The following is a 23,709-nucleotide window of genomic DNA, read 5'->3' as shown; positions in this document are numbered from 1 at the left end:
AATTCATAAATAGAAACGGTATAAACCCGTAAAGCCCAATTTTAGATGTGCGCTATTTGAACGTCGTTCCTATAAGTCTTAGTTACCATCTCTAATGCTTATTGGTATTGATACTAGCCCCTGTGTCGTCTCAATACGAAACAGGAGTTTGTAAAAAAGTAGTACTTTAAAATTGTATGTTGCAAAAATCATTTTTTCACTAGTTTTTTCTCTTCTTTCAATCCCGATCTTGGTTATGGGAATCAACGGCGGCTATTTTTTGGCAATCTGCCGGGTATCGACATTTTCGATAGATGAATTTTCAGTAAAAACAACACTTGAGCTTAACTTATGCGTCTGGCACAGATCATCTGGCAAGCAGTAAATATAAGCAACACTGCTGGATTTTATTAGACTACGCAAAAAATCCTCGAGCTGAATTTCGAAAGAAATCTATCTTAAAAGTCAGAAATAAAAATCTTAGACACTATTGGAGAAGCAAATCTCAATTGTCATTTCCTTTTAAATAATTTCAGTATTTTTATCTTAAATGCTTCAGGAGTGCTTCAGGAAAATGGATTCGGCGAAATCCTCATTGGCGACACGATAGCGTTTTTTGTTGCCAAAATTAATTTTGATTTTAACTCATCCTGCTGTGTTAAAAGTCTTGAGATTTAAGTTACCGTTTTGAAAACTTCGTACGAGAACTATATCGAGCTGCAAGTTTAACGGAACAAACTGAAATTATTGTTGTATATCCCTCCTTCCTGAAAATTGGTCGGTGCAAAAAATGCTTTAGCGTCCTTAAAAATGTTGCAAATAGCTGCAGCTCTACATTTTTCAAATTTGAAGGATAACGGGACAAATTGGAGATTTTATAATTGCCATATTTGATCCCATTCTTGAATTTATGAGCGGTCTATTTTCCATTGTTAGTGTTTGCTATTTCTTTTGATTGGGTCCAATAATTGAACCCTAATTTAGCCCGAATTATTTGTCTACTTGCATTTAATAACTATAAGAGCCTTTCAGATAAATTGTTTATAAAGAAGGTGAATGCTTCACTATGCCCAAGCTAAAATTTATTATATACAAATAGTTTGGATTCCCTCCAGGAAATATGAAGATCTATCTTTAATTTTACGCTCAGGTAGCATTACTTAAATTTGAGCCTTTTTTAATTTTGACTGAAGGATGAAATGATATGAGTCATGCCCTCTTTAAGGTTTCAGAACAGATTTTGGGGGGGGGGGGGGCTAAGGGGGTGTCTGGGTGGATATAAACCCATTTAAGCGAGAATTTGTACCAAAGAAATGACCTGGCGTAACATCAAAGTTACAAGGATTTGAATTTATGAACTTGAATTGCTTTGAGGTATAAAGAATTCGAATTGCCAACTTTGATGGACTATTTTCAAATGTGTACTTTGATTTTGAAACTCGCATTCGTTTTCTTCCGTCTTTTGAAATTCATTATTTCGACTCCTTTATAGTTTGTGTGACATCTACACAGTAAAATATATCTGTGTAAGAATTGATCACGAAAACGTTCTTTTTTGAAATTAAATTAGGTTTGTTTCCTTTTTTCGTGTGGCGGAGAATTATTCTTATTAAGCATTTAACTCTGGGCTTTTCAAAACAAGGTCAACAGAGCTTGAAATCTTTAAGTTCTGGATAACCCAATCCATAAAGCAAAAGATATATCTGTACTCCATTAAATGAAAACATAATTGAGCGACAAAATATTTTAAAGGAAGCCAAATGAAACATGTATAGCAAGCATGGAGGTTACCATATGATTTTTGAAGGCTAAATATTTCAATCAGAAGAACGATCATTTTGTCGTGACTTGCATTTATTGAAAAGGAGTGGAGGAAAATTAGTACCGCAAAATAAATTCAGATAGTCCGCGATTGCGTTGGACATTTTATTTTCGCCCAGTTTCTCTGTTCAATATCTATTCATTTAGAGGGTTGATTTTTGAATGTGTTTTAACTGTTTTCTAAGTATTCACTTACCATGATGATGATGATGATGATGATGATGATGATGATTATGGTGAAGTTGCTACATAATAATAATGTAATTTATGGAGCAATTCCTATGTTCTCTAATGCTCGGAGAAACATTCTCTGATTTACTTGACCTTAAAACTGAAACTCCTGATAGCACCTGCTGAGCATTTTTGACTTCGCAATATTTTCTGAAGAGATTATTCTGCAAAGTTGTATCCTTGCGTGGCAAAGTGGCCTTACACCGCCTTTTAGCGAGTACTTCGTGTGTTGTAGAAACAATCTCCTTTCACTTATCCGCGGGAGTTTCAGCAGTCTCAATTAGCTTAAATGATGGTTTGGCTCCTGAATTGCTATCAAGAAAAGTTTGTAGCAATCATAATAGTTCTGTGCTCTTTTATACGACTCGAAGAGGAGTACTGGTCTTAGAGTTTTTAGCTGAAGCAATTTTGTTCATCACTTGATTTTGACTTCTTTCTCTCCAAACATTCACCTCTCTTTTGGAACTTTGACTTCTCTTCTCGAACTTTGAAAATTTATAGTAGCTTTGTATTGTATAGTAATTGGCCGTTTTGAGATTTTTTGATTGCATATATATCCCTCCTACCTATCTAAACTACAGACCAACCGCCTGAGCATCAAATCCTTGCACTTACCCTCCAAACTACCTACTCTTACCGACCCCCTACACCTATCTAACCCCCATCCGGGGTCACCCCTCTCCCCTCATCAGCCCCTACAACTTCCCTCCCTCGCCCCCAAATCCCCACCGCCTGCTCATCGTTCCACCCGTAACCTAACACGTTTGACCACCCACTCTGTTTCCACCTGATAACGCCATGGCTCCGCTGGTCCGCAATGGGAAGGGTGATAGGCCGTTATCTGTCTTCAGTCTTAGCTTTCAGTTTCAATCAGTTTGGTTGCTCATGTTTTGTTTCAGGTTACACAACTCAAGCAAGAGTATCATTTCCGGTTTTACAACATTTCATCATCGTGTCTTTACTCGTTACAACTTTTGGAAACAAATCAACTTACAAAAGGCGGTAAAACACAATAAACGTAAGAAGTTAATCTCTAACAGTAACATCCTCCGGGCCCACAGAACCTAACCCTAACCTGGTTGTGGGTTTGGGGTAGACATGCATAAGTTTTACTGCTGGTCTGTTTAATTTGCCTAAAGCGGTCTTAACCTTACATGACCTAGCTTTGTTGTCGGCAAAGACATCTGGGGTGTTTTGCGGAGCCAAGGTTCAAGAGAAGAGCTCGTTTGACACACTGAACGAGTCTCTCCCACACCCCACCGAAGTGAGGAGCAGAAGGAGGGTTGAGCTTCCATTCGACAGACTGATTCAGTAGCTGATCTTTGATGTAGTCGTGGTCCAACATCAGTGGTCTTCTTCTGATCTGCTTTCTTGCTCCCAGGAAGTTGGATCCATTGTCCGACAGGAACAACCGCGGTTGGCCGCGTCGAGCGATGAAGCGTCGGATTGCTGTCAAACACTTGTCTGTGCTGAGGTCCTCTGCAACTTCCAGGTGAATTGCTCTTGTAACCAAGCAAGTAAATAGGCAGATGTAGGTCTTCACTTCTGTAACACGATGAACGACGGCAAAAGGTCCAAGGTAGTCCACGCCGACATTGGTGAAGACGACTGGTGACTGTTTTTCCTGGAAACGAATGTCTGGCAAGTCTGCCATCGGTGGCTGTAGTCCCTGTGCTCGGAAGCGGCGACAGTCGAAATATTTGAAGGCCAAACTTCTCAGGAAGAGTCTGATTCCAAGAATGTGGCATCTCTGTTGTATGTAGTTGCGAGTGTATTCCACTCCAATGTGCATACAAATTTCGTGGCGTTTCTGTATGTAGAGTTGAATGCTGTGCTCTTTAGAGTCCATGATGATGGGGTGCTTGGCGTCAAAGGGTAGCAAGCTTCGTTTTGTTCTGCCACCAACGCGAAGAAGTCCACTTTCAAAGAAAGGGTACAAACAGAGCAGACGATCTTTCTTTGACAAAGGCTTGTGTTGTTTCTTGTCTTTGATGGCGTCTTTGAAGGACTTCTCTTGCGATTTTCTGAAGAGATAAATTCGGGCTTCGTTAATGTCGTCGAGTTCTAGTTTGCCTCTTTGTTTCGATCTGAGATTCTTTATGATTCTCATGACAAAAGCCATAGAGCGCAGTAACTTCGTCCACTTTGAGAATCTGCTGTCGTCGATAATACAATCATCGTTGGATGGTTCCATTGTGACGTTTGTCTCCTCCTTGTTAGCCAAGGAGTTCTTCCAATGGCTTTCGGGATCACTTAAGAAAGCTGGAGGTGTTAACCACAACACATTGATATCACAGGCTGGTATTCCTTGGGAGACATGGTCTGCAGGGTTGACTTTTCCGCTGATATGCTGCCACTTGGAGACGTCTGTGTTGTTGCGGATCTCTTGTACTCTGTTTGCAATAAAAGTTTTCAATTTGTCTTTGCTTTTGATCCAGGCAAGGACAGCTTCACTGTCGCTCCAAAAGTGTCTTGAGGTAACTGGTATTGTTAGCTGCTTGGAAACAAATTTCATTTGTCTACATCCTAGCACGGCTGCTTGCAACTCAAGTTTCGGGATACTGATTTGCTTTAGTGGAGCAACTTTAGCTCTAGCTATGACAAACCCAGTTGAAATGGTGTTAGCTGATTGAGACCTGATGTATGTGACTGCTCCATAAGCCAGCTGTGAGGCATCACAGAAGCAATGTAACTGGTTTATCGGAGATGGTTGGTTCGGAGAAACAAAACAGCGTGGCGTTGATATTTCTGGCACATTTAGATATTGCTCTATCCAAGTTTTTATTGATTTCTGTTTCTCATCTGACAGGAGATCATCCCATGCAAGTCCTTCTTTCCAAGTATCCTGCAAGATGATTTTGAGTGTAATCAGTAATGGGGCAATGATTCCTAATGGATCGAACAAGCAGGCAATTAAGGAAAGGAGCTTTCTGAGTGTGTAGTCCGTTTTGTCTTCCTGAACTTTGGCAAGCTTCTGGTGGAAGAAAGTATCATTAACTGTATTCCACATTACGCCTAAGATACGATGTTTGTCTTTTTCACTGTCACAATGTTCTTTGGGTATTTTGCTTAGACATTGAACAGAGTTTGAAACAAACTTAGTTAGACTGAAACCTCCTTTAGAGAGTGTTTGTCGCAAGTCTTGAACTGCAATTTCAGCTTTCTGTTCATTGACGAACGAACGTACAAAGTCATCCATGTAGAAACTGTTGAATATTAGATCTTTTTGTAGCGGTGTTTCCGAAGTCTTTTGCTGTTTCTTGGAGGACAAATATTGCTGTAGTTGGTGAACATCTGGCTCCAAAGATGAGTCGCGTATACTGGAACTGCTGTACGGCGTTGTTTGACGGCCAAAGAAAACGGAGACATGACTGATCTTCTGTTCGTATGCAAATTTGCATAAACATGGCCTCTATGTCTGCCATTACTGCAACAGAATCCTGGCGAAAGCGAAGTAGTAAGCCGACCAGGTTGTTGAGAAGGTCGGGGCCTGACAGAAGATTTTTGTTTAGCGACTGCTTCTTAAAAACAGATGCGGCGTTTGCAACACGCCTGACTTTCCCCAGGTTTGTTGGGGTTGGTGACGGGGTGATGGGGAAGGTACCAAATCTTCTCTGGTGCTGGATTTGAGAAAATTACTGGTTTGACATAACCCTTCTCTAAATCTGTTTCCAAAGTTTTCTCATACAACTGTTTCAACTCATTATCTTTGTTGAGTCGGCGCTGAAGGCTGTCAAGTTGTGCTTTGGCAACCGGATAGTTGTTTTCTAATTTACTGTCCTGTTTCCAAAGTAAACCAATTTCATATCTGTCTCCGATATGATGGATTGTATCTTGTAATATTTGAACTGCTCTTTTACTGTCTGTTGAAGTATCTGAAGCTTTTTCAAACTCGGTTTCTGTATTCTCTATTTTCCAGAAACTGGTCACACATTCACTGAGATGTCTTTCAGTATCAACAGTTAAATTTGTGAGGGCGTGGTCGAAGGCTCTATAACTATGTGATAGGAAGTTTGTTTCCTGTTGGATTGGATTACTTTTTCGTTTAATTGGGCCAGTAATTGTCCAACCGAGAAGATTGCGTAGAGCAAAGGGGCTTCCTGAGGGTCCTTGAAGGAACTAGCGTTCCAAAAGGTATTGGGTAGCGTCAACACCTAAAATTATCTGTATCTTGTTGTCACTAAGTTTAGGAAAATGTATGTGTTGAAGGTGAGGGTAGGACGAACACGCTTCGTTCAAATCGTTCACAGGATTCCTCGTTTTTGATGGGAAACCAGGATTGTAAACCTGAGTTGGGATGTCACTGTTTTTCTCTTGTTGATCCAGTGGTTCACACATTGGCAGATCAATTGCTGTCACGCTTGTCGATTCGGGTGATTTTTGTCTGTCTGTGTGGAGAAGGCTATGGTTTTTGCCATTGCAATGTCGGCAGAGAACTTTTGACGTGCAGTTTTTGGCGGCGTGACTGGAGCTTAGGCAATTGAAGCACAAAGTTCTTCTTTGCTTCGCTATTGCGTCTGCTGATATCGAGACTGAAAAACTGTGGACACTTGCCAATGTAGTGATCTTGTTGGTCAAGCGGGAATTTTGTTCTGCTCCTATTTGCTGTTGCATTTCTCATAGGCTGCTTTGAACCAGAGAAAGAGGAGCTTCTGTTTGTGTTGTTGCTACTGTTAGCCGTCCATTGCTGAGGCCTTGCACTACCGATGTTCTTATTTGCTGTATTATTATGTTCAAAACTTTTATTGCTGGGGAATGAACTTTTACTTCCTGGGAAATTCTGTGTCCAATTTGAACGATTTTGGTTCTTATTCCGATTGTTGAAGGAACTTGAACCCTGTGATTGGTTCTGTTGACCTGAATGGTTGTTAGTGTTTGATGAAAATGTGTCTTGTAATTGTTCGAAGGCTCTGGATTGCCGATCCATCCAATCGGAAAGTTCTGTGAGACCTGGATTTGTCCAGTCGTTGTCAACAACATGTTCTGTCCACTTCAACTTGGTTGGGTTTGGTAGCTTATCTCGAGCTATCCTGAGCAAGTACGTGGCATTTTGGGTCGGCACTGAAGCCATTTGAGGCAAATGTCCGAACAACCTTTCTTAACAACGAAGCGCAAGCTATCAAAGCTGCGTGGTCATTCATAGCCGGTCTTTGGAAAGCTTCTAATTCTTTTGTTAGGGCACCGACAACGTTTTGCGGATTTCCAAAGCGTCTGTTGAGCTCTTGAAGGGCGGAGGGGTAAAAGTTTGGGTTGCAAAGAAAGCCGGAGATGCAATCCTTCGCCGGTCCAATTACTAAACTTTGCAGATAGCTCATTCTTTCAGTGTCAGTGATATCTTCGTTGTTGTGGATGGTCGAAGAAAACATGCTGCTCCACTCGTTCCACTTGAGCGGGTCTCCGTCGAACTTCTGAATTCGGATGTCCGGCAGCTTTACTGAGCGGTGGATATTCCGTTGACGATATGGGTTGGAGTGTTGATTACCAAAGCTTTGGCTGCTTGGGTAAACAGGTCCACGAGGGGTTACGTTTGAGGACTCAAAACTACCGTTTGCTAAGTTTGACCAACTGTTTGGGCAATATAACTGAAATGGGCCGGAATGGCTTGGTGTTGGGAAACGATTGCCGAAAGAAACTGGAACAGGTGTTCTATGGTCAGGTACATTTTCGAAGAGGCCGGTGTTATTAATGGGCCTGACAGGAGGGAAAGTATTTTTAGCCGGAGGGAGTGTTCCACTAAAAGATGGCAGTTGAATATTTGAAGCCGTAGACAATTGTGGGAACGCACAAGTTGGGTCAATAGAGCTCTGTGAAACAGTTGTTAGATTCACAAAGGGTTCTATTGGTTGTAGGGGTTGATGTTGATTGCTTGCTACGTTGTCAGAGTCTGTTTGTTCGGGTGCTGATGGCTGGAGACTATTCTGTACATCAGAACTGATGACTCTATTGGAGTTTTCTTGCAAAATTCCATTGGCGGACTGCACTTGCCTATGTATGGTAATCGGATTGGTTGTTGATTGCTGGTCTGCCAAATTATTGACTTGTTGCTATTGTCGGGTATCTCGCATACTTTGAACAACTCCCGGAGACTGAGGTGCAGAGGGAACCGGTATTTGATTACTGCGTGATGAAGCGGCGCTGCATGGACGCGTCAAACTATTCCTGAAGGAAATTTCATGCTTCTTTACACTTTGTGCGACTTCTACTTTTAGCTTTGTCAAGCATGCTGCATCGTTGAGAGATTCTTCAGCATCCACATTTTCCGATTGTGTAAGCTGGTCGACAAGTTCCTCTTGTTGTGACATCGTTCTCTTGAATTCATCATGTGTTACTGACACAACTTCGTGTTCCAGACTTGAGTGTATTTGATATTCCAGCTCCTGTTTGAGCTCTTTGACAATATTTAGTTTTCGGTGAAACAATCTAACTGTTCCAATTATTGATGGTTTTTGGCCTCCCATTTTCTTTATTGGTCTAATTTTCTGAAATTCAGAGATAAATTGAAAGGTCAAGTGAGGTGAATATAGGTCCCTTGAAGGGCACAACGAGTGAATTTTTGACTTTCCAGAGGTCACTTAAAGGTGAAGTGGGGTAATCTTTTGACCTTTTAGAGGTCACTTAAGGATCAAGTGAGGTGACTTTGAACTTTAGAGGTCAGATAGGTCAAGTGGTTTGACTTATTAGAGGTCAAGTGGTTTGACCTGTTAGAGGTCAAGTGGTTTGACCTTTAAGAGGTCAAGTGGTTTGACCTATTAGAGGTCAAGTGGGTTGTCTGTTTTACCTTTTAGAGGTCACTTAGGGGTAAATTGGGTTGACTGTTTGACCCTTTAGAGGTCAAGTGGGATGACTATTTGTAGGTCATTTGGGAGGTCCCTGGGGCACAATGGGTGACTTTTATAGGTCACTTGGGGGGTCCCTGGGGGACAATGAGTGACTTTTGTAGGTCGCTTGGGGAGTCCCTGGGGGACAATGGCTGACTTTTTTGGGTCACTTGGGGGGTCCCTGGGGGACAATGGGTGACGTTTTTGGGTCACTTGGGGGGTCCCTGGGGGACAATGGGTGACGTTTTTGGGTCACTTGGGGGGTCCCTGGGGAACAATGTGTGACTTTTTGGGTCACTAGGGGGGTCCCTGAAAAAGAGCTGCGCTGCAAACTGGTTCTGCAAGCTGGTTCTGCTGGCAGAACACTGGAGGCTGTTGGGTGCAGCTGCTGATGACTCAGGTTGGCCTGAGTGGGCTGGCTGACTGTTGGAGGGCAGTATTGAGGGTCTACTGCAAGCTGGTTCTGCTGGCAGAACACTGGAGGCTGTTGGGTGCAGCTGCTGGTGACTCAGGTTGGCCTGAGTGGGCTGGCTGACTGTTGGAGGGCAGTAGTGAGGGTCTACTGCAAGCTGGTTCTGCTGGCAGAACACTGGAGGCTGTTGGGTGCAGCTGCTGGTGACTCAGGTTGGCCTGAGTGGGCTGACTGACTGTTGGAGGGCAGTAGTGAGGGTCTACTGCAAGCTGGTTCTGCTGGCAGAACACTGGAGGCTGTTGGGTGCAGCTGCTGGTGACTCAGGTTGGCATGAGTGGGCTGACTGACTGTTGGAGGACAGTAGTGAGGGTCTACTGCAAGCTGGTTCTGCTGGCAGAACACTGGAGGCTGTTGGGTGCAGCTGCTGGTGACTCAGGTTGGCCTGAGTGGGCTGACTGACTGTTGGAGGGCAGTAGTGAGGGTCTACTGCAAGCTGGTTCTGCTGGCAGAACACTGGAGGCTGTTGGGTGCAGCTGCTGGTGACTCAGGTTGGCCAGTGTGGGCTGACTGACTGTTGGAGGGCAGTAGTGAGGGTCTACTGCAAGCTGGTTCTGCTGGCAGAACACTGGAGTTTGTTTGGTGCAGCTGCTGATGACTCAGGTTGGCCTGAGTTGGCTGGCGACATCCTCGTTGTCTTGCTTGATGGTGAAATCTTTGTAAAGTGTTTCACCGGACCCGTATCTTGCTACTAACCAATTTTGAAAATGTTCAACAAAAACTAACCAAGAAAAGCTGCTTCGCGTGGTTGTTTAAACATTATTTTTCGAACCGTTGCTACAAAACAATTCCTTTTTGAAATCTTTTGTTCAAAAATTAACCAGAAAAAGCTACTTCGCGCGGTTGTTTATTTTATTTAGGAAAAGTTAACAACAGGACTCAAATACCTCAGAACAATAGGACTAATATAAGTCTTTTCGGTATTTAGCTTATTTCAAATAATTGAAATGACAAAACTTAGATAGCTCCTTATCCCTGGTTGGGGAACTTAGGACCCGAAGGACAACGAAGTCTACTATATCAAATCACTGAGATTGCAAAAAAATCTTATCCGGTTTACAGCCCTCAGTATTTGAAGGTGGTCATCTCCATTCTGCCATCTCTTTTGAAGAGATTATTCAGCGAGATTATTCCAGCTCTGAAGAGATTATTCTGCAAAGTTGTATCCTTGCGTGGCAAAGTGGCCTTACACCGCCTTTTAGCGAGTACTTCGTGTGTTGTAGAAACAATCTCCTTTCACTTATCCGCGGGAATTTCAGCAGTCTCAATTAGCTTAAATGACGGTTTGGCTCCTGAATTGCTATCAAGAAAAGTTTGTAGCAATCATAATAGTCCTCTGCTCTTTTATACGACTCGAAGAGGAGTACTGGTCTTAGAGTTTTTAGCTGAAGCAATTTTGTTCATTACTTGATTTTGACTTCTTTCTCTCCAAACATTCAACTCTCTTTTGGAACTTTGACTTCTCTTCTCGAACTTTGAATATTAATAGTAGCTTTGTATTGTATAGTAATTGGCCATTTTGAGATTTTTTGATTGCATATAAATCCCTCCTACCTATCTAAACTACAGACCAACCGCCTGAGCATCAAATCCTTGCACTTACCCTCCAAACTACCTACTTTTACCGACCCCCTACACCTATCTAACCCCCATCCGGGGTCACCCCTCTCCCCTCATCAGCCCCTACAACTTCCCTCGCTCGCCCCCAAATCCCCACCGCCTGCTCATCGTTCCACCCGTAACCTAACACGTTCGACCACCCACCCTGTTTCCACCTGATAACGCCATGGTTCCGCTGGTCCGCATTGGGAAGGGTGATAGGCCGTTATCTGTCGTGAGTCTTAGCTTTAAGTTTCAATTAGTTTGGTTGCTCATGTTTTGTTTCAGGTTACACAATTCAAGCAAGAGTATCATTTCCGGTTTTACAACATTTCATCATCGTGTCTTACTCATTACAACTTTTGGAAACAAATCAACTTACAAAAGGCGGTAAAACACAATAAACATAAGAAGTTAATCTCTAGCATTAACACCACCTGTGCCACCTTCCGTGCGATAATTCCACGCCCTCTTCAATTATGATAAAAATTAGTCTCCCTGAGGCTGCAAACGTTATTTGGTTATGTTTTAATTGCTTTCGAACAAATTTGTAAGCAACTTTTGCGAACGTTTTTGTTTTTGCACTACATGAAGAGGAGAATTAGTTTTCTTGAGCTGTTTCATGAAGTTCTATTTGTTCAGCTCACCTCTTCACCTAAAAGCAACAGCGAGTAAAGTTGCTGTGTGAAAAACCTTTTTCTGAGCGAGAGCTATCACTGGGAACCGAGCTATCACTGGGAACCGAGTGGTTAATGCCCCAGTCTTTTACGTGGGGATTTTAAAACCTCCTTGGTCTAATTTTTTGCACCATTAAAAAATTATTCAGACTGCAGCCACCTCAGAAATAAATTGCGACGCTTTTTTTTGGGAGCTATCTTTCTTACTTTAGTCTGTTTTGGTTTTTCGCCATAATATTTTAACGGTTTAATTTTGACTCTGGTGATTGGGGTCAAGTTAAAATAAAGTCAAGTTTAAAATTTTAAATTTTTTGTCAACATTTTTGGGAAGTTTTCCCACTTTTTCTGCTACTAAGTGTAATGTTTACTTTGATTTAGTTCAGGAGTTGGGTTTTTAGCTTTCCAATTGCTGGAACGTCGGCTCTTTGGCGGATCATGTGACCTCATTATAGTTATTATTTCAGATAACGCGTCCTCAAGAATTTGAACTAAATAAATTATTTTAAAACGCCTGCAGTTACAGTAACTAACTCTAGTCATTGCTAATGATACGTGAACTCAGAATGCCTCTCTACAAAGCAAATTGAGGCAGTATTTTGTTTTATGTTCAAAGTAAAGATCAAGTTACTCATTGACTCTGCGCCTTATCAACTAATAAATATTTTTTAAGGAGACTACTTTGTAACAACTGAACTGCTGCAACTAGTTTACCGTTAATATATAATTTTAAAAGAGGTTCTTTTGCATCCGAGCAAGTAATTTCAGCAATGTGAAATTTGATCCCCGTTAGATGTTTTGTTGCAAATTTTCCTCAATACTGCGGCGTTTTGTGTATTTAGAGGGCTGTTTTTTCGTATCGCAAAAGTAGAGGCTGACGTTCTATTTGCGGAAAAAGAAAAACTTTGAGGACAGCTCCCGTAAAATGCAGTGTAGCCTGATCTGGAAACAAATTTGTGTCAGAACGAGAAAGTCTTCTAATTAATGGCTCTCAAACGAAATAGGAAGCAATTATATTAGTCCTGCAATTATATTAGTCCTGATTTTAGCTGAAGCAAGTTGTTTTCGTTGCTTGAAATGTGACTTCTTTTCGTTTCACCTCTGTTTTTGAACGTTTACTTCTGTTTTCGAATATTGGACAACCGTAGCTTGTTTTGTAATTAGTATAGTACAGTAAATAGGAACTGCTGGTAATATTTACGGTGGAAAGGTTTTTGGTCCCTGCCTATCTGAACTACCGACCAACGACCTACCTACCTATCCACCAAAACCTATCCCCCACCTACACTAGCTAACCCACATTCCTAACTATAGATGGGTTGTTTCTAACTATTTTATGTTTTGTTTCTATGGATACCCGCAAAGCGATAGCTCAGGCTATTATTGGCTCTGAAATTAACTTTTATTTACTTTGGTTCAAAGGGATAAGATCACGTGAGTGTGTTTCACTCAAATTGAAGGTTATTTGAGAGCAACTAATAGAATCAGCAATAAGTTTGACAGAGTCTTAATCAACATATAACATCTGAGCATATACTAAAATTTTTTTGGCCTGTTTCTTATACTAACTTTTTGAGACTGCAGATCTACGATGATATTGCGGCTGTTTTCTAGCAGTCTTTCAGCTATGTGTTCGTACGGTTAGTGAAAACTTTTTTGCACAATTTTTTGAATCGTTTCCGGCTAGTTCTTTTGTGCAGTTTTTCGCTTGACTTGTCCTCAGAAACGTGATAAACAAACAAGTAATGCCCGGAGGGCATTGGGTTCTCCTAGAGCCTTTCGGCTAACTAAATTCTAATTATACGATTCACTGTTTTCTTTACGGTGAGAAGGGCTGTTCTTATAATTTAACCAACCATCACTTCACCCCGTTTATTCCCTCCCCCATATCAGCCCCCCCCCCCCCCCCCCCACTTCACATCGTCCCCCCCCAATCTCACACCTGGACATCTTTCCACCCGTAAATCAACGCGCTGAACCCACGTTAACGCAATTAAGCTAACGCTATCGTCCCTATGCGTAGATAGCTGCTGACGAAGCCAGCAGCTCACAAGTCGTTGAGAGCACTTCGCCCGACGTGTTTTAAATTTCCGTTTTTTGTCTATGAAAATTTGATGTTGCGTAACCAAACAACTTGGTACAAAGGATTACACGTTTTCCCTGTTTAGTTGGAAAATACAATAATGAATATTGTTTTTGCTGGTCATGCTTAATAAGCGGTTTATGAGGCCATATCATACTGTAGATAGATTTCTGGTGCCATAGTGTATGAAACCTTGCTCATCTGAGATAAGGCTCAAAAGCATTAAAAATTTGTTGATTTTGCTTATTTGCAGACTAAAACAGGAAAGTACCAAAATTGCTTCCTGTAAATGAAATTGCAATCAAGTTTCTTGAAATCAATCCGAGGATTTGACAGTCTGTATTCGCGTCATACATCACGCACAAAAAACAAGATATATACGACTGAATTTGAAAACAAAGACATGGCAGTAAGTCATCCTAATAGTTACAAAGGCTGTGAAGGTCAACATTATCGAGGCGGTGGCACAATTTTTTCCAGATAATGTCACTGAACGTACTGGAAACTAAACTTAATTGTAGTCAATTCTTTCCTTGGACGAGACTTCACTGTAAGGTACAGTTTTGAAACAGTTTACTGACATGTCGTTTTTTAATTGCTCTGAAACAAAGTTTGTAGCAGTTATATCAATCCTGTGGTTTTTAATGCAGTTCTTTGCTCGACCGATCTTTCGTCTAAATATTTGTCCTGAAAACGAGATAAACAGGTAGCGCTCGCAAGGCATTAGCTTGCCTAGCAGCTCTTTTAAAGACGCACGACTTTCTAGTCTCTGAGTATGTGATTTACCGAAACTGCTTTGAGTAGACAGTTTCTAGGTGTAAAGGGTGGTTCTTATTCTTAAAATTTTGTAACCCCCCCCCCCCCCCCCCAAGTTCCCCTCGCGTTCATTTCTCCCACAACTTCACTTGACCACCTCCCCCTGTCTCTCGACCCCTCCCCCCTCATTCCACTCACACCAACTTAATCTGGCTACTATGTAAGCCCGCCGGTCGCCAGTCATTTGAGAGCAGTTCGCCCGACGTCACGTGGTAATGTTTTATAGCCGCCTCAGCTTCTCAGCCGGCTACTATGGCCCTTCTAATTTTTTTTACTTCGTCGAATAAAAATTTTTTGCTTTACCTCAGTTCACAACTTGTTCAATATGAAATATTTTTTGACTTATCTAGGCTAGTTTCACTCTTCTCTCATTCTGCTAAAAGTTTTTTGGACAGCAGTTGCTCAGCAAAGCAATTCAAAATAAACAGAGTCAGTATCAAAAAACGAAATCAGAAATAGAAACGGGGTAAACCCATAAATCCCGATTTTAGATGCCCGATACTCGAACTTTGTTCTAACAACCATCTGTAATGCTTATTGGTATTGATACTAGCCCCTGTGTTGTCTCACTGCGAAACGGGAGTATGTTCAGCTCCAAAATGACATCAAAATAGTTCGCACTGAAAATAGTTCATTGTTGTACCAAACTCATTTTTTTCTTTGTTTTTTCTCTTTCAATCCCAATCTTGGTTATGGGAATCAACGGCGGCTATTTTCCGGCAATCTACTGGGTATGGTTTTCTGTGAATTTGCAACAGGTTTGGGTTGGTATATAAGGACCAGACGAGTTTTACTACATGTATTTACAAGTTTTACATTTCAAATCATATGCATTTCATTTATTTTAACATGCATGCCAGCTTTTGTCCCCAGAACCAAAAACTCTTTGTTAATGTCGGGAGCAATAAAGATCCAAATACTACGTTGTTATAAGGCTCGTACGGTCACTTTGTTTAGTATTTACTTTTCCTAATTTTCTTACAATTGTTCCGTTTGAGAGAACGGTGAACGCAAAGTAAGCCAAAGTAAACGTAAGCCGACAAAAAAGCAAACCGAAAGTTATGTAATAGTTATGTAATTTATCAGAAATAATACATTGTTAACCGTTACAGTCGACACTGCGCATAGTGTTATAGTGCATAATGTATTCCAATGCACCAAAGAAACAAAAATACGTCAATTTTTAGACATCTAGTGGGTACGGAGCGGACCGCTGTTCATGGCCTTTCCTCTCATCCGCTGTGGGATGTAATCCGGAAATCGCGGGCCGGTTATCGCGGTGAAGCCAGGGGAACTTAAAATACGGGTATTCCATTTTGTTTTTGGTTTACTTGGCCTCATTTTCAAATTTCGGCTGGCTTGACTATCGGCTTGCATAACCGCCACCTGAGAAAACACTGGATAATAATTTTAACATCTTTGTCAAACGAACTTTATGATCTTTTTCTTGAGAGGTTTCATTTTTTTAAAGTTGACCCCTGTACTCTAGTTGACAACTATGTCGAAGATTGAGATTGAGAGAGGTCGGGAAATAATATGCGTACCGTGCCTCATTATGCAATAGCGCCCTTTCATTGCGTAATTGAAAAGGAATTTGCCCCCACCCAGTAGTATGTTGTTAGGAACTCACCAGTTACGCTGAGCTGGGAGGCACAAAAAGTTGTCTCTTCATATGGGACTCTATGAAATAAGCCTTTTTATCATGTGTGCGTTCCTAAAAATTGTGTAAACATACACGATTTTGTGTGTGATCCACACGAGAAACTTTTTAGTGTACCCGCATTATAACATTATTGGAGTGAATAATTAGGCGGGAGGCGATAATGGTAAAGACTCCCATTTCCCCCGAATAAATTGGAAACAAATAAGGAGGTATATAATATCAGTATGCTATCTAAATATGTAAATTATAAGTAAAAATGTTTTAGGAGCAGTTTGAATTTGAGTTCTGGTTCAACGCCTCTTTCATCAACGAGTCTGCTCTCAGTCCTCAGGGCAGGAAGTGTAAATTCTTCCACCTCAACAGAATACCAGAGTCAGGGGGAATGAGATTGGAACTACAGAGGTGTCAAATCGATAAAATTAACAAATCCAAATTCGAAGAAAAATTTGCCAACTGTAAAGTTAGTACCCAGATCAAAGAAATATAGTTCCCGGTATTGAATCATCATGTCAAATCTGTAATTTGAATATGGCCAGACTCAGATACAGTCAGTTTTGTCTGAATTCAAAGCACTTTGATCTCTCGATCTCGGGCTTGTTATGGACAGTTCTACAGTATACTTTTTCTCAATGTCGTTGCCCTCGGCCCTTACTGAGGTCTCCCCAGATATTGGTACTGAGTTTTCAGTGTTAATTGCTCTCAATTTTGTAGCAATCAGAACAGTAGTCCTGATAGTCTTTTTAATGCGATTTTTTATGTGTAATGATTTTTCTTTGTCTACAGTATTTTTCTTCGTCTGGCCATTTGACTCTTTGTTCTCAAAAACGGGATGAACTGCTAAAGCTCAAGGGCATTTTAGTCTCTGTTCAGTTTTTAGAGATCTATTAATCGCTCAGTATATATCCAAAATTTCTGAGGAAACTTACCTCCTCAGCATAATGATTTCTACAATTTGAAACTAAAATTAATTTTTGAAGTTATTTTTCAAGTTATTTTCGAAATTTATTGTGAGGTCAGAGAAATTCACTTTCGTAATGAAGGCCGCGAGTTATAAGGCTTCTGTCGATCAACAGGCTTCTGATATCAACAGGCAATATCAATCTTTTAAGTTATTCATTGCTCAAAATTTTGTCCGCGGAATTAAATTTTTCGGCAACTCACTACTGTATCGGTTTCGCTCTACTTTCTGCGAGCGCAATTCTTTCAGCTAGACTTTTGATGGTGTTAGTTTTAATGATGTTAATAATACTTATTTTCTAAAAAAAATGGGAAGTTAATATTCAATATTATTTTTTTGTGTTTGTCTTGGTATATGCTCTATTGCATGCATTAGTTTTGTTATCTATAATGTTTTACTGCCTTACTTGAATAATTTACAATTCAGGTCAGTAATTTAGTTGCGATCAATGCAAACACGACGACGCATGAAAGCTTGATAGTCACTAAGCTTCTAAAAACTGTTTTTCTGACATAATAAAGCGAACTGTTAAATGAATAATTGCTCCCAAAAAAATTTTGTATCAATTATATTAGTCCTGTGGTCTTTTTAATGCATTTTTTTGCTTGGTCGACTTTTTGTCCTTAATAATTTCTCCTTCAACTAAGATCACAGGAGACATTTGTTATTTCATAACAATAAACATGGAGAGGACACAAAATCGGGGTCAAGTGACCAGAAATTTGACCATAATATAAACAATTGAAGAAGCATAATCATGAACACAAATTAATTTTTTATCCTTCTATGCAATTTATAAACTAGCTGTATTGCTCCGTTCTGGGTAAGAAGTAGTTATCTTCGCATGAGTGATAGAAATTACTGATCAACTTTGCAGAAATATGGACGTTAGCTGGCATTAATTACCAATTCGGAGAGTATTAAATAGTCATGGTTGTTTCTGTGCTTGATTGCCTTCGAAACTTAGTTTTGAAAGCCTGGTTCTGAAGTATATGAAAAAAGACCCACCGAGTGCAGTCAGTATTCTGACATTGAAAGCTTGAATATCAAATTAGAAAACTTTTGCTGTGTAAAATCTCAGTATAAGTGATCTCAGTACAAACTTCAAAAGCTCATATGTGCAGTTCAAAGTATCGTCAGAGATGTGAATATTTTGAACATACATAGCTGATGGAAATTAGCAGGTCCATTTTTTTTCACAGCAGCCTATGATTGCTTTTACGTTTCATTTGCATCTTTTTTTGAAAAACAACTGATGAAACAATTGGGCTTCCTACTCTTATTACGATTTGACAGATGCAAACCTATCTGCTGTCTTTAGGAAACGATTGTTGAAGAGACAAAATCCTTCGTTGACTTTGCAACAAATTAAAATGTCTTTGGGTACTTTATTAATGTTTCATCACTTTGGAATTGTCCTTGATAAACGAACAGTCTCTTAGGTATTCTGTATTACGGCTATCAGTCACATTGACCTTCCATTTAAAAGAACGGGAAATTATTGGTAAAACTTGGATGTTCTAAAACAATGACACAACGGTTTTTGATATGCTGGTAAATGAAGTGAAATGGGCAAGAAACAATGGATGTTTCCTAAACTTGTTACAACTGTGGTTGCTAGTTCAAACTCATTGCCCTTAATCAAATTGCGATTTTCATTTACAAGCGAAGCTTTCTCTTATACCTCTATAATCAGATCACCTATTAAAACAAGTGGTATTGCATTGGAGCTATTGATATCCCGGAGGTCATCAATTTTTTTTTACACTTTTGTACACTTACAGCTGCTAAATTACACTTAGGAGTTTCATTTAGGAGATTAACACCTTAACGAAATTTTGAAGCATTTTTCTACCCCCGATAGCTTTTGGTTTGTTTTTAAGAGAAAGCTTGTGCATCTATTTAGTAAAAGTTCCTGATCTGATATAATCTTTACTATTTGACGATGTTTCCGTTAAACAGATTACAGATGGTGGGGACTCCAAACTAATGATAAAAATTTATAATTCATAATGATGTTGTTACCGAATAGATCTGACATTAATCGAAAACAAGGAGATAGCACTTGCGTTTTGCAGAGAAATTCATGCATGTTGCCACCGGGACTATTTCTTGCAATCTACCACCATGTTTTTGAAGCGCTCAGTTTGTTATTATAACCCAATCTAGCAAAAACTGCACGTAGTTTAGAGTATTTTGATATTAATTTGAAAATCAGTCGCTCAATATAATACTATTTTTTGTTAAACTCCAACAGGAGCAAGAGCGCAAACGGCGAGTAAAGTGGAGACATGGCGAAAAACGAAACTCGAATAATCTGTTTCTGGTCAATTGGTGTTAATTTTATAAGGCGTCATGTCATTTGAGGCCTGAAAAGTTTAATCAGCTAAGTAGTTAATAGAGAGTTAATTTACCGTGCTGTTTTTTGCAGCCACGTCATTACTTATGTTCCGATGGTGTGTTTGCTGGACCGAATCCAATTCTCTTAACTTTATATTGTGGCATTTTTCTTTTTCACGTCTAGGTGGCGCGAACTAGGATTCGCTTCCTCAACTTTTAAATGTACTATTTTCAATATTAGGTTGTGTCCTTTACTGTAGAATGGTGGAGTTTATAAGTTGACTTTCGACCTCTAGTGCAGCTTACTGGCGTGGAGCTTTATTGAGAGCATTTAAAGCATGATAGTTTATATCCACACAGAAATAAAGCTCGATGTAAAACCAAATACAACAATGTTATAGGAAAGTGATTTTCTAAAATCCGTCCCTTCAAAGAAGCTTTTTTAACAGTTATCTGAAATACAGTCAATTCTATACCTTCCGTTTGAAACTATAAGCAAATTCCGTTTTTTTTTCTCCAAGAAAGTTGCTTCCAAATGTCTTACTGCCTTTTTAAAATACTGTCAAAAGAATTAGTCCTTCTGGTCGTTTTTAATAGCCGCCCTCATCTTCTCAGCCGGCTATTATAGCGCTCCTATTTTTTTTACAATTCAAAGAATTTGAATTGTATTGGGGCGCTGTCTTTTTTACGACTCAAAGAGGAGTATTGGAGAAGTCCTTTTTTTAAAATCAATTTGAGTGATTTTTGAAGCGGGAAATGAAACGCGTGAAAAAATTTGGAGTGATTTTGGTGCTGAACAAAATGAAGAGTAGAGCGAACAGAGAGTGGTTTTTGTTCATATCGCTGTTTTCTAGAGAGCGAGAAATTGAGGTGTGAAAAAAATTTCTGTAAGCGAGTGAAATTTTTTGTTCACGTGCGGCATTTTACAGCGGTTTTCTTCCCATTTTTTGGTTAAGAGGTTTGGTTATGATTTTGTTTTAATTTTAGGCCGGTTTCGGTAGTGGTTCGAAGGTTTCTGGAAATTCATATGACTTTTATGATAATTCGGAGTTTTTTAATGAATTTTGCTGACTTTCGTTTTTTTGACAATTATTTTGTTTTACTGGCTGAAATGGGTATTGAAGAAACCCCTTCTACTTGAGCAAAATTTATGATAACAATTGGTTACAATTTTGTGGGTAAGAATCATTTTTTTGTTGAGAAATATGACAAAAAAATGGCGAAAATTGGAACTATTTTTCTTAATTTTTTTTGCAGTTTTTCGTTTTTTTTCTGTTTTTAGCTAAATTTCTTTGCCTATTATGACTTTCCTATTGTTTTGCGAGCATCTGGATACCCTATTGGCTGAAGGGAATTTTTCTTTGGATTTATAGGTTTTTTGAATTATTAAAAAAAATTTTGTAACTTTCCACATTTTCAGTGAAAGTTGTTTTTAAGAGCTTTTTTCATAATTTAGTCTAAAGTATTTTTTTTCAAAATTCACATAAGTGGTTTTTGTAAGTACTAGTTGTTTTGATGAAGTTATTTTGGCAGAAATAGTTTTATCGGGATCTCAACTTATAACAAAATTTGATCAGATTTTTTATCAAATTTTAACATATTTGATTTTATTGTTTTTACTTTTTTGTTTCATGACTTTGTTTCAAGATAATCATAAATTAGTGAAGGCACGTTTCGTTTGATGAGTAGTTGGATGATGTTCTTCGAGTCGTTCTTCGAGAAAATGGATTTTCACTTCGAGTAGTTTCCGGAATTCTTCCGGTTATGTTTTTTTAAGATCTGTTCACACATTTTCATGATTTTTGAAGTCAAATTGGAGTATTGATTTTGGTCACGCCAAAACAGGAAGTAGAGCGAAAAAGCGAGTGGTTTTGCAGCGTGAATTTTTTTTTGCTCTAAATTTAAAGTAGAGCGGGAAAAAGGTGTTTGAACAAAAATTCGGTTTCTCGGTAGTGGTTTTTTGTTCACATGCGGCAATTTCACTCTGATTTTTACTGTTTTTTCGATTTTTTGGATCGGCTTTATTCTAAATGGTTTTCCCAATCCATTCACAGCTCATTCTAGGCCTATTTTTTCTGTTTGAATTAAATTTTTAATTCTCGCTAGTGGTTTTTTTGTTCGCATGAGGCATTTTGACATTGATTTTCCGAAAATTCTTTGAATTGTACGTCAGGACTTGTCCTGCTATGTTTTTTTTTACTTCTTCGAATAAAAAAATGTTTCGCTTTACTTCATTTTGCCGCTTTTTCAACATTTTGCGTGATTTCTTTTTGATTTCTCTAGGCTAGTTTCTCTCTTCTCTCATTCTGCTAAAAGTGATTTTGAACATAGGTTGCTCAGCAAAGTAATTCAAAATGAACAGAGTCAGTATAAAAAATTGAAGTCAGAAGCAGAAACGGAATAAACCCATAAAGCCCAATTTTAGATGCCCGCTATTTGAACGTCGTTCCTATAAGTCTTAGTTACCATCTCTAATGCTTATTGGTATTGATAGTAGCCCCTGTAGCCTCTCTCTAAGAAACAGAAGTACGTTATGTTCAACTACGAAATGCCATCAAAATAAATCGGACTTAAAAAATGTTTTTGTACAAAAATCTTTCTTTTTCAATATCTTCTATTCTTTCAATCCCAATCATGCTTATTGGAATCAACGGCGGCTATTTTCCCGCAATCTGCCGGTTATGTTTTTAATTCACATTCACACCCCCCAATTATTTCCACCCGTAACCACGCACGCTCGACCCGCACCCCCCCCCCCCCCCCGCTTGACAGTTGTTTGAGAGCGATTCTTCTGACCTTAGTTGGTTATGTTAATGCTATATCTTCGAAATTTTCACTCTTACTGACATGATAGATCCGGGGAAATGAAACGATGCAATTTTCCCGAGAAATTGCAAGATAGTTTGAATTCTTGGGGCGAATTGAAATTGTGGTTTTTTGTAGATGTACTTTGATGTATTTATACTGGGGTTTCTTTGTGTTTGCAATTCAAAGAATTTGACTTTTATTTGGAGTCTTGTTGTCTAACTTGAGTGATAACTTTGGAACAGGAAGTGGAGCGAAAAATCGAGTGGTTTTGCGGCTCGAAATGTTAGCTGCGTAATTTTTAAGGTTTTTAGGATATTATGCGAAATCTTGATTAGGGGAATTACTTTTGTCGCAATTAGGGATATTAGGGGAAAATTTTCAACCCATTTGTTTTTGGAAAGTAGGCGAAAAGAAAATAAAACACGAAGATGGTACTCTAAAAGCGACTGGACCCTAAAGTGTCTCTCACAATTGTCTCTACGCGAAAAAAAGTTAACAACGTGCTTGTAAAGTGCACTTTTTTCACTTATTACATCATTTCTACAAACCTTGGGATTAATCGAGCCAAGGTTTTAGCAATTAGGGAGGAAAAAGTGGAGAACTATTTAATGTTTGACAATGTTTTTGCATGATTTTATCATGTAAAGACGGTTTTTAGGGACATTGGAGTACGTTATATCGCTGTCGGTTTTTGAATTACAGACTTTTGGCATTTTAATTGATTTTCGCATAATTTAACAAAAAGTTGTTGCTTAATGGCTACAAAAGCGGGCCTCTTAACGAGCTTTCAACTAATATTTCATTCATATTTTTAAGTACGTTGAGAAACTGCTGTTTGAACATAAATTCGCTTTTTCGATAGTTGGTTCGTATTCGCATGCGGTGACACTTAGACTTCTATTTCTACTGCTTTTGCGAGTTTTTTATGAAAACCCCTTGATGATTTTGTTCCGTCTTCTGACTCTCATTCTTACTAACTGAAGTTGAGTAATGGTTTTCCATTGTTTAGGCGCTCTATTTTTTTTACAATCCAAAGAGATTTGATTGTTTGGTTGCTCTGTTTCTTGTTTCGCAAGATGTTTTGACACATTTTTTGGCATTTGGCATATTGGCATTTGAAACGGGATAAAGAGGTAAAGCCCTGTGGGCATTTAGTTAAAAGAGAGGCCCTCAGCTGGTTTCAGAGGTCTCAATAGTGCTGAATATACTGAATTGTCTGGGAACGCCTAAACTCAAGGTGAAAAATATGATGTATTGACCACTAAATTAATCTATTTTTAAATGGTCTCTAGGAAGTTTCTAGCAAGCGATTTTTCTAGCGATTTTTTGCGTGACTGATTCGTCGTCTGAACCTTTCTGAGCGTGACTGATTCTTCGTCCGACCCGCCTGAGCTCTCGTTCTCCGAAAAAAGATAGACAGGTAGCGCACGGAGGTAATTGAGTTATCTTA

General features: G+C 39.4%; 2 protein-coding genes across 2 annotated transcripts in view; one reads left to right on the top strand and one right to left on the bottom strand.

Moving 5' to 3' along the window:
• LOC142351580 (uncharacterized) overlaps positions 1 to 23,709 on the bottom strand; it is a 462,469-nt gene that overhangs the window by 332,947 nt on the left and 105,813 nt on the right. The window lies entirely within an intron of this gene.
• LOC142351856 (uncharacterized) overlaps positions 1 to 23,709 on the top strand; it is a 218,000-nt gene that overhangs the window by 126,315 nt on the left and 67,976 nt on the right. The window contains exon 9 of the mRNA XM_075404088.1: positions 16,419 to 16,613. Within this exon, the coding sequence (XP_075260203.1) occupies positions 16,419 to 16,613 (195 nt within the window). The remainder of the gene's footprint in view (positions 1 to 16,418; positions 16,614 to 23,709) is intronic.

Source organism: Convolutriloba macropyga, chromosome 13, assembly GCF_964194025.1.
Source record: "Convolutriloba macropyga chromosome 13, txConMacr16.3, whole genome shotgun sequence".
Lineage (NCBI taxonomy): Eukaryota > Metazoa > Xenacoelomorpha > Acoela > Convolutidae > Convolutriloba > Convolutriloba macropyga.
The sequence above is the reverse complement of the archived record's forward strand: the minus strand, read 5'-3'. Positions and strand labels throughout refer to the sequence as shown.